Here is a 12,307-nt window from a genome sequence, read left to right on the forward strand (position 1 = left end):
TGGAATTTTCACTGATGTATTGGCTTGAAAATTATAGTGTGATTTAAGAATTTTGTGAATGAACTGAGATACTTCATAAGTAGGACTATTTCTGAAATTGATAATGGGTCTTATGGGGATGTCGGCTTTATGGATCTTGGGTAGTGCTTTTGCGTGGGAAGCTACAGATTCATAATAATCATTTTGGATTTTTCAAGGCCATTAAACAAAAACAAAATGTTCTTAATAATGATTTTTAGGTCTCTTTGTATTTTATTAGTTTGATCTTTTTTAGAGGTTATAAAGTTGTTTTCTGTAAAAGAAAAAAGTTTGCGCTTTATTGATATAGTCACTTTTGTCCATGATTATGGTAGCGTTTCCTTTACTACAAGTAACTATTCTCATTTTGGTTCCGTATTGAAGATGACGTATATCACAAATATTATAATAATATTTATAGATCCACCTGTTCATGGTTGATGGTGGGGGGAGGGCCTTCCTGTTTATATTAGAGGATAAAGTGTTGTTGCAGTTGTGCATAATGGTTAAGTCCAGGTAATTAAGGGCATTATTGTTTTCTAACTCTATGTTGAATTTTATATGCAGATCAATGGAGTACAATACAATGATGTAAAAATGTTAACTTTTTGTAATAGGTGTAAAATGTGTAAACTGGTTTTACACTCAAGATTGACTGTGTATGTAAAATGTATAAATTGGTTTTACCCTCAAGATTGACTGTGTGTAATATTTAAAAGAATGAACAATAACTAAGAACAACTTATTTGTTTTCTGTATGTAAGTGAAAGGTGTTAATGATTTTAGGATTCTTTGTTTTTGGCAATTTCATTATGTGTAGATCATTTATTCTATAAAGGTATGTTCATTTTGATACATAACTTGTGAGGCAGGGTGTGCCACGTGTAAGTAGCCTTATCCTGTAGTTTCTCAATATCTGCTAATGTGCGGGTTCAGCAGAAAAGATTGTTCTAGAAGCTCCTTGTAATTGGCCAAAATAACAATGCTCCTTATTGGTCAGTATTTCATTGGTCAATGTGGTCTCTCACGGTAAGCACTATGTTATTGCCTTTCAATTAATTTTAATTCATTCTTGTACTGAACAGGTGAATCTACAAATATTATTATAATATTTGTGATATAAGTGTTTCCTTTGTTGGCTTTTGTTATTATTACGTCCTTGTGTTTGACTTTTTTTCTTTAGCTTGTGGACTTGAGCTATGTGTTTTGTGTTGGATTTAATGGCTTGTTGTTGATTAAGGATAAAAGATAGTAAACTATTGTATGGTGTTGTTAACAGGCACATTAGCATACATGTTAGTAATATTAAATGAATGGAGGGTGTGGTGTCAGTCTGTCAATTCTGAATTTTTAACACAGTGACTTCGTCCTGTTTTCAATTATATCACATTGCAAAATTTTTAGACTAAGAGGTCCAGAAACTCACTATAAACACTTTTTGTTCATTTCCGTCTTATCTCATTTGTTTTCATTCTTTTCCACACAGGTTTTAACACACTTTTTAGCTTCAATTATGTAAAAATGTTAACTTTTTGTAATAGGTGTAAATTGGTTTTACCCTCAAGATTGACTGTGTGTGTAAAATGCGTAAATTGGTTCTACCCTCAAGATTGACTGTGTGTAATATTTAAAAGAATGACTGATAACTAAGAAGAACTTATTTGTTTGTTTTCTGTATGTAAGTGAAAGGTGTTAATGATTTTAGGGTTGTTTGTTTTCAGCAATTTCATTATGTGTAGATCATTTATTCTATAAAGGTAAGTTCATTTTCATACATAACTTGTGAGGCAAGGTGTGCCACGTGTAAGTGGCCTTTTCATGTAGTTTCTCAACATCCGCTAATATGCGGGTTCAGCAGAAAAGATTGTTCTGGAAGCTCCTTGTAATTAGTCAAAATAACAATGCTCCTTATTGGTCAGTATACCAGCATTTTTCATTGCTGAATGTGGCAATCTGAAGTGTTGTTATTGGCTACTTGTGATTGCACGACTTCCTGTTTCGGGCTCCTCGTGAGAGTTAAGTCTTCTGTCCGTGTCTTTGAATTCAGATCACTTCAGCAGGCAGACGCATTTTGCATCCGTCCTGCCTTGTGTTCCCGGTCTCTCATGGTATGCGCTATGTTACTACCTTTTAATTAATTTTAATTCATTCTTGTGTTTCGACCTTTTCTCATTTAAAGTAACTTTCCGTGGTAATGTAAAATTTTATTTTGTGTGTTGGAGTTCTCCTCTAGATTTCCACATTCACCAATTTTAATTTTTTGAATGACTTTACCTCGATGGACAGCCATATCAGCATTTTAGTTTTCAGAGGCAATTCTCTTGTCAGACTTAGCATTCTGTAGTTTAATGTAAATGTAACTTTCTCTCTTGAATAGCGATATTGTATGTCATATTGAAATTTTGATTTCATCTGAGATTGCCTGACGTCATTCAGTGTTGATTCTATGTTGGAGTTAATTTCCTATTGTCCGAAGAGCTTGATTAGATTACGGGTTGACCGGGTGAGTTGGCCATGCGCATAGAGGCGCGCGGCTGTGAGCTTGCATCCGGGAGATAGTAGGTTTGAATCCCACTATCGGCAGCCCTGAAGATGGTTTTCCGTGGTTTCCCATTTTCACACCAGGCAAATGCTGGGGCTGTACCTTAATTAAGGCCACGGACGCTTCCTTCCAACTCCTAGGCCTTTCCTATCCCATCATCGCCATAAGACCTATCTGTGTCGGTACGACGTAAAGCCCCTAGCAAAAAAAAAAAAAAAATACGGGTTGGGCCGATGACCTTTGATGTTAGGTCTCTTAAAACAACAAGCAAGCAACAACAAGCAGATTATGGGTTTGTTTTGTAAGTTCTTTTAAATATTTTGATTTAAGTTCTCTAAACTGTCACCTACTATTGTCATTTGTCTGCTTTGTTTTGATTTTGTAAACATTTTCTTTTTGTTAATAATTAATAGTTTGAGGGCGATAATCGAGAACCTTTTCTTCCCCATAATGTCATAAATTCCCAAAGACCTCAATAGGGCTCCTTCCACCTTCCACGTCCTTCTGTAGTTATCGTTTGTTAGACCTGTAAGTTATGTTTATAAGTCTACTGTCTCATTTCCCTGCCTAGATGTGAAGCAGCCACTACATTGATATTTTCCTAATTCATTTTATTATTATTATTATCAATATTATTATTCTTGTTTTGTGTATACACACATGAACAGGTGCTACACTTTTCACTGAAGATGTCTCAAACGAGTTGATTATTACTCCATCTGTACCAGGAGGTACACCTCATCCCCGTGCATTTAAATGAAGCGTCTTGAAGAACGCTACCTACCATACAAAACTTGAAACAACTAGTGCATGAAGTTGGGGCATTGATCAGAAGATGTCACCACTAAACAACAGAGTAATATGTTATTTTAAAGTTTCCTAAACTGACTATATTTTGTTGTAACACTGGGTTCAAGAAATTTGGACATTTCTCCATAAATGTCTCTATGAAAGAACTGAGGTCATGCACTCTGGTACAAAGTGAAATAACTAAAAATCTAAAGAAGTTTTGTGTTTATAGGTTTTCTCAACTGAATTGACTTTCATTGATACTTCAAGGTTTGCAACACTTCATTTTCATCCCGCCAGCTTTGGAGTTTGGCCAATCACCAATTTTCTGTATTTACTTCTCAGCCAGTGAAACGTTTCTTGTACCTATTTCATCCGCCAATAAAAATGAGAAGGCGTGTCCGGATTTAGTCCAGAGCCTTCTCGAAGCTTCCACTCGGGTATAAAAGCTGTAGCTTTTTCGAGCTAACTTGTTTTATTGATCACCGTATGAGAGAGAGAGAGAGAGAGAGAGAGAGAGAGAGAGAGAGAGAGAGAGAGAGAGAGAGAGAGAGAGAGAGAGAGAGAGAGAGAGAGAGAGAGAGAGAGAGAGTGTGTGTGTGTGTGTGTGTGTGTGTGTGTGTGTGTGTGTGTGTGTGTGTGTGTGTGTGTGTGTGTGTGTGTGTGTGTGTGTGTGTGTGTGTGTGTGTGTGTGTGTGTGTGTGTGTGTGTGTGTGTGTGTGTGTGTGTGTGTGTGTGTGTGTGTGTGTGTGTGTGTGTGTGTGTGTGTGTGTGTGTGTGTGTGTGTGTGTGTGTGTGTGTGTGTGTGTGTGTGTGTGTGTGTGTGTGTGTGTGTGTGTGTGTGTGTGTGTGTGTGTGTGTGTGTGTGTGTGTGTGTGTGTGTGTGTGTGTGTGTGTGTGTGTGTGTGTGTGTGTGTGTGTGTGTGTGTGTGTGTGTGTGTGTGTGTGTGTGTGTGTGTTAAGAGAGGAGACGGAGGTCTTCATTCTTTGGCAGGCAGAACATCAGCCCAGGTAATGGCCACCAGTTTTATATCTGTAGTTATCTCCGAATGCTGAACTCGAGGGGAAGGTTCCTGTCTTCAACTATGTAACAGTCAATTATCTAAACTCTAAACTTTCTTCATTCTCATGTAAAATTTCATGTTAGTCCTAAGGACTTAAACTGTAAATCAGGAATAGAGAGTACATTACCCTCTCGAATTCCCCTTCAATTCATCTTGAGGTAACTACGAGTTTGCAACTGTTTTTCTCCTGTAAATCTTAAATTAACTGGTCCTTCTAGTCACCTCAGTATTGTGGGATTAGTCTCTGCATCGTCGGGCTGCAAGCCCAAGTAGGGTTTTTAACTTGGTTTTCTTGGAGCGCAAGTGTACGCCTCCATACATTTTGAGTTTGGGCCAGTTTTTTTTCTCGAAGGTCCAGTAGAATGGGTACTAGATACCCCTGTGCAAACTAAAATTCATACAGTACTGTAAATTGCATGTTGTGCCTAGAGAGGCCTAAGGTGTAATTTTATAGAGCAGTGATGCTCTTTTCTGTCTTGTAATATTCAATGGTTGCCTTGAGTAGGCCATAAGAGTTTGGGAGTACAATCTCCTTGATTGAATTTGTAGAGCATGTAAGCTCTTTTCTTGTAATTTAATTTATATTGGTGTAACAATGAGTGGTGCCTTTGGAAGGCCGTAACTTGTAACTGTTGGAGCAAAGTGCTCTTGGAAATTGTGTTTTGGGAGATATCTCTCCTTATCTATCTGACTAAATGCAACGTTGGTGATTTTGGGACCTTGTAAATTAGGAGCTTGAACCTCAAAAATTGTAAATTACCAATTCTTGGTTTCTCTATTTTTGCACCAACTACCTATGCACCTGAAAGCTTTATATTTGTTGAAATTTAAGATCTGAAAAGGAATATAACCTTTATTTTAAAATTTTAAATTCATCTTTGACTATCGTAGATAGACCCATTCCCACCAGCACCTTCTTTCACCTCTGCGTTCCACGAAAACACGGTAACACCACCTAATGATGGAAATGTGTATATATTGAATTGTTATTTTTTATTTCCATCATGTCTCTTTTGTTTCTCATTTGTTCTTTCATTATGTTTTTAACACATTTTTAGCTTCAATTATGTAAATAACTTTAGCCCCCTTTCTTCACTGAAGATGGCTCAATGAGTCGAAACATGTTTGACTTTTATGACTTCATCTAATGATGGAGTTATGTTATGTATTGGATAGGAGAACACATTAAATTTTCCTTTGTAAAGTTCTTCGAAAACATTTAAGAAAGGACTAGGTAAACAACTGATAGGGAATCTGCCATCTGGGTCCCTCTCTGGAGCCACACAAAATCACCCTTCACATCATTAAAAACTGCCACCGCTCAGTTCCCTTTGTTGTAGATTAATGTTCCATACACTTAAACCTTCCTCGATAAATGCTTTATTATTGTCACCGTCTTCTATACAATGGTTAAAACTGTGTGTATAAGGTGGTTTTGAAGATTTGCCCACAGAAGCACTGACAGGCTCCTACCTAAAGAAGTGAGATCCAAAAACAGGAGGAGGAGTAGTAGTAGTAGTGTACCCAGGAATGTGATAATCTTGATACCTAAGAAGGAGGTGCTAACAAATGTGATAAATAGTGTACCATTAGTTTAGTGTCACAGATGAGAAAAACATGAACCTTACTATTTACAGAACAATGGAAAGACAACTAAAAGCTAGACTGAGCAGAAGTAACATTTGTAGATCTGGAGAAGGAATATGATAATGCCAAACTGACCTAGTTTGGTATGGTTTTAAACATGACAGGAAGTACAGAGAAAGAAGGGTTATAGAACCTACGGGAAAATCAAACCACAGTAATAATAGTAAAGAGAGATGAAAGAGAAACAATTATCCAGTGAAGAATGGGACCTATAGTATACCTGCAAATTTAACATGTCCAACAAAAGTGAACAATCTTCCATTAACATAAAGCAGTCTGTATTCCATTCCTTGAGTACGGAATACATGAAATTGGAAGACAGCAACTGTCAACTTGATAAAATATATGGACAGATGCCTGTGGCAAGAGGGTGACTTACAAGGGCTACTGACCTTATTTCTTTTTGAAATATCAACTAATATTAATCAAATGGGTTAGAATTTCCATCTACGATGATGATGATCTGGTAAATATGGTCAATGAAAAAATGAGTGAGAAGAGATGTTTCACAGTTTTGTACTTACAGCTTCTGTATTGTTTAAAACGAGAGACAGTGCCTTAATTTGCAAATATACTGACCTAGCAAATACACTATGAATAGAATAGGATGTTAGATCCAAAGATGAGGTTTGAGCTGTAGCCAAAGACAACTGTCAGGCCCTGTATGTATATAAGAATGTGATTATCTTGAAAGAAGCAAAGCAAAGCAAAGTAAAGGCTTCCATTGCCTGTAACATCAGTACTTGTGAGGTGGAGTGGTTAGCTCTATCATTTTTGGTGTAGGCTAAGTGAACCTCAGGGCCATATGTACCTCAAGAAGTGGAAATCTTGTTTCATAAATTTTTTGACTTCCTGACAGGGAATTGAAACCATATCCTCCTGGGTGAACCAAGCACACTTTTACCGCCCTGGCTAGGCAGCCCCATGTAAGAAAGGTGCTGATAAAAATGATAAATAGTGTACCATTAGTTTAGTATCATCATCTTCAGTTGTGAGTTAGGAAATGATAATGGTGACTAATTATTTTATGGGGCAATAGAAAGAGGACATTGGCTCTGAGTTAGGAAATTAAAAAAATAAGTCATTAGATTAATAAATGGAGGGAAATGTTCACAAAAAATGAAATCAAGAGCAGGGAAAGATAGGTTGAGAACATAAATGAGATATGAAAGAAAGAGAGAACAAGATAACAAAATGCGGGAATAGAAAGGATAGAAAGTTATCACACTTGTAAAAATGCCAACATAAACTACTTCCTGGAATATAACAGCACAGGTATCCCCTTTGGTGACGATAAGAGTACAAAGTATGGTCAATTGAATTCAAAACTTTCAGCATCACTAGAACAATAATGTGGTCAAATGTAGTTAACTTCTGAAGAAGTGGAGCAAAGTTTTTGTAAAATGTAAATTTTCCCCACAGTTTACCTCTTTCATTTAGTATAGAACCAAGACTATTGTTTTAGGCCATTAGCATCATTTTGAAATATTTCCTATTTTCCAGGTAATATAATATACAGCATGTGATAGTTTTAATGTACATTTTCTATGTGATGAAATAAATAGTGTTCTCCATGTGAAAAACTTCAAATGGCATCATATTCTTTCTTATATTCACCTTATTTGCAAGGACTCAACCAATTAATTCCTCTCTTACAAGTCCTGTCAGTGCTCTAGAAACTTTCTTTATTCTAAAACAGACTAGATACCAGCACTTGACACTTGACTAGATCCTTTCCTTTTGCTACCTTATAACCTTATCTGTACTTTGTTTTTGATAAAGATAAATTATTTGGATGGAAGACTGAAGTAATTGAGAGCTGACTTGAGGGTAGAGTACCAATCAAAAGGCTTTCTGTTCTGTTACTGTGGGACTGAAAGTTCATCCTATGTGTATGTCTTCGTGAATGCAAACATTTAATTAAAACCAAGTACTTATAATACAGGAAACATACCTACTATATGCTGAATCAGCACTGAACTTGCTTCCAGCTGAACGACGACTGTTGCTTGAACACTGCTCCTCATATTCTGAGTGCTTTCTCTCCACACCATCACCTTCTTCCATTTGGCAAGTAGAATATGGCAAGGTACATTTGGAATCAGGACTAGAAAAAGGAGAAGGTACAGTTTTGGAGAGAACAGGGGATGAAAAATTGTCTTGGTCATCAGAAATGTGATTAAAATCATCAATTTCCACTCCCAATTTGGTCTGATTATTCTCATAATTCAACATACACACAGATTTTTGAAGAGAAAGAGAGGCATTTTCCATTTTAGCACGGATTTTTGAAGGTTTTCGAGTTCTTTCTCTTTCTTCCAGATTATTATTTACAAAATTGAAACCAAGACTACTAAGAACGTCGGGGATATTGCCACTAAAATTATTGTTTTCACAGAGAGAAAGAGTGCTAGCAGAATGACCAGATATAATAAGGTCTTGAAGATTTTCGATCAATGAAGAGGTAAGGTCTTCTGACTGTGTATACCTAGCAAAAGCCGACTGAGAAGAGGTTTCAAGACCAGCGGAAGCAGGAGCAGAGTGTACGGTAGGTCTGGTAGGGGTTTTAGGATTTGGCTGACAATCTCCATGGGATAATAATTCCATCATCTGACGTTCTGCAGATGCATATGGATCATATGGTTCTTCAGAGCCACTGAAAAGAAACAATTCAGACATTTGCAACCATAAAAAAAAAAACAGAAATCATAACAGTGATGCATGCGACGATGATGATGAAAAAAGGAACTCAAACACATACACTCTCCCCCCCCCCCCCTCTCTCATTTACTTACTTACTTACTACCAAGATTCGAACCTCAGCCATCAGGTAAAAAACAAGCAGTTAAGCCACCAAGGTAATCATGCCCCCTTTTAAGACTGTGTAGAGAGAGACATTTACAAAAATGGAATTTACAATGCAATCGAACATAATCTATGGCTAAATAAATAAATAAATGACCGAATAACTAAAAATACAGCAACAATGTTATACAAGCCTTACCCGTTGAGGGTGGAATACTCTGTTGAAGAAAAACATTACTGTGAATACAATCTGATTCATTACACTTAATTCTTCTTATGCTGATTTTACAACACCCTGGTAGGGTTGTGGGTGCAATCTGTGTTGCAGATGAAGAATTGGCCCAGTTTTACAGTAGGAGAGATTAGGTTATGCAATTCCTCTTGCATCAGCAATTTAGGAAATGACCATATATGGTCATCTTGATTTATGAATTTCATTTTCCGTATTGACATTTACCAATCATCATAAAAGGAAAGAAAAATTCCACCTAATCAATACATTTATTTTCTTGTAAAGTATTACAATCTAGGACCGGTTTCGACCCTTCATGAGGATGACCTATGACCCTATGAAGGGTCGAAACTGGTCCTAGATTGTAATACTTTACAAGAAAATAAATGTATTGATTAGGTGGAATTTTTCTTTCCTTTTATGACGATATATGGTCATGCAATTAGATTGGTCAGAATAACGACTTTTCCATTGGCGAAAAACGGGAAAACGGGAAAACGCCCACTCTGAAGAGTCTAGTGTCAGACTTAAGACGAAACGCTGGCTAATAGAGCAAACGCCGGAAAAGCCATCCATCTGATTTTTGATATGCTCTATTGGTGGAAAAGAATCTAATTCCCTTCATGGGAACTTACAATTTCCATTTGGAATTGCTAGGCGGGCATTATTTCCATTGTGGAGTTTTATCTCCCGTATGCAGTTAGAGACTGTGCTTCATAAATAAGCTTCTGATAAGTTCACCTGCATACACCCCAGCATCAGTGGGTAGGGTCTGACACATCCCACTCTGAAGAGTCTAGTGTCAGACCTAAGACGAAACGCTGGTTAATAGAGCAAACGCCGGAAAAGCCATCCATCTAATTTTTTATCTGATTTTTGATATGCTCTATTGGTGGAAAAGAATCTAATTCCCTTCATGGGAACTTAGAATTTCCATTTGGAATTGCTAGGCGGGCATTATTTCCATTGTGGAGTTTTATCTCCCGTATGCAGTTATCAGACTGTGCTTCATAAATAAGCTTCTGATAAGTTCACCTGCATACACCCCAGCGTCAGTAGGTAGGGTCTGACACATCCCACTCTGAAGAGTCTAGTGTCAGACCTAAGACGAAACGCTGGTTAATAGAGCAAACGCCGGAAAAGCCATCCATCTAATTTTTGATCTGAATCTAGAGAAATTCGATGTCCTATTGGTTATGTGTGATCGGGCCATTTCCGGCCTTCTGCAGGCTTTGCATGTGTGATGCGTGTTGCCTGCGTCTTTACCATCTGACCGTCCTCGCGAGCAGGTGTACTCGAAGTCTAGCTCTGTCGAGGTCTACTGCCTCTCATGGTAAGCGCTATTTTTCCAATCCTTTTGTATTTTCTTTAATTTAAACTCATTCTTATGTTTCGGCCTTTGTCACCTTTAACGTAACTTTCCGTTATAATGTAAAATTTTATTTTGTGCGCCGGAGTTTCCTCTAGATTACCATATTCACCATAATTGAGTTTCAGTAGAACTTAGCTGTTAGGCTAATCCGTTACATGTTGTCTTTGGTTGCAAATCTTTTCGGGCTCAATATTTTGTTATTACAGGTAAATGTAACATTCTCTCTTGAATAATGTATTGTATTAATTTTGATTTTTTTCGAGGATGCCTCCACTCACTCTGTGAATCTTTGATGAAAGTTTATTGCATTTATTTTAAAAATTAATTGCCAACTACTCTGCCATCTAGTTGTTTCTTTTATTTGTAACTGTATCTTTTTTAATTTGTCAATATTATGAGTTCGAGGTAGATGATCGTGAACCTTTTCTTCCCATATCTGCCAACTTTCAAAAAGAGAAATCCGGAAGATCCTCAAGCGGGAAATTTTTAACAACACGTGCATGCATAACAGTCTTGAGACATAATGAAAAAGGACGGCAGGACAAGTCAAATACAGTAGAACCTCGATGCATCGTACCCGGAACTGCCATTTTCCCGTATTCATCGTTCAATTTATTCGGTTTCAAAAATGTTCCATATAAACCAATGTTAAATTTCCCCGCACCTATCTTTTTTCGAACTATCGTTTTGTCGCATCGATCGTCGAAAAATTATTTGTCCTCGGTCACAATTTTCCCGCATTGATCGATCGTACGTAAGAAAAATATACGTAAACGTTTTTTGAATTTAGAGGGATTGCTCAATACTCTCAGCATATAATAGCGGCAACCTGTTACGCGAGAATGTACGAGCGATTCAGGGATGCTAGTCTTGAACAAGGATTTCGTAGGCTGGAGTGCTGTGCGCAGGTTATTCATGCGCAGCATCACTACGAGCCTCCTGGTGCCAACGGTTCTCCTCGGCCCACTAACCGACAAGAATTAAAATATAGACAGCATAAAACTCAAATTTGCCACCATTTTCTGTGTTAGTATAAGCTGGCTAGGGCTGCCAACTTCGTTGAAAAAAAGAGAAAATTGTGCAATGCGCCAGATACGTTTTAATTAGTCACAGGGTGATTAATCGCGCCTTAGTTGCCCTCTGCCCAATAATCTTGTTACAAGCCAGACCTAACCAAGCCAGATCAATAATCTTATCTCATAGCCTAGTCTTGTAACTAGTTCCTAAGTTGGCAGCTTCGCACAAACTGCTGTGATATTGTTTGAGATGCGCCGATTTGAATTTCTAACCTCTGTGATATCGTCTGAGCTGAGCTGAGCTGCGGGAGCCACGCCGTTTTGAGTATCTGTAACCTATCGTTCGCGAAGGGTCTATGGAATCTTTTCCTCAATACAGGTTATCGCCATAATATCCACGTATATCTTTAATTTGCAATAAGAGAACTGGACTTAAAGGTTTTCAATTATTACGAAATGTGTAAAGAAATGTGAAACGAAATGGCGTAAAAGTCACGTTTTTTATTTTCATCCCGTAGGCCTACAATCATGGTTGCAATATTATGATACCAGTATGCATAGTATGAGCTAAATGGTTTAGCATGTGTTGGCCTTTGGTTCAAGGGGTCTAGATTGGGTCGAGGATTTTAACATTCCTTGGTTAATTCCAATGGTTCAGGGACTGTCAGTTTGCCGAATTAAACATTAGAATTCATCTTAGGTAGGGCCACATTTTCATATGTGCGTAGATCGCCTATCACGCGACAACACAAAAGACCTGCACTTGGCTCCGGAGGCCACGTGCCATTATTGTTGTTGTTTTTATAATAATAATAATAATAA

The 12,307-nt window shown here is 37.5% G+C and overlaps 1 protein-coding gene across 1 annotated transcript in view; it reads right to left on the reverse strand.

Moving 5' to 3' along the window:
- The window catches only part of LOC136877706 (uncharacterized), a 156,142-nt gene that overhangs the window by 17,427 nt on the left and 126,408 nt on the right, over window positions 1-12,307 (reverse strand). Inside the window, exon 6 of the mRNA XM_068228709.1 lies at window positions 8,015-8,716. Within this exon, the coding sequence (XP_068084810.1) occupies window positions 8,015-8,716 (702 nt within the window). The remainder of the gene's footprint in view (window positions 1-8,014; window positions 8,717-12,307) is intronic.

The sequence above is a fragment of the Anabrus simplex genome, chromosome 7 (genome assembly GCF_040414725.1).
Source record: "Anabrus simplex isolate iqAnaSimp1 chromosome 7, ASM4041472v1, whole genome shotgun sequence".
NCBI classification, from domain to species: domain Eukaryota; kingdom Metazoa; phylum Arthropoda; class Insecta; order Orthoptera; family Tettigoniidae; genus Anabrus; species Anabrus simplex.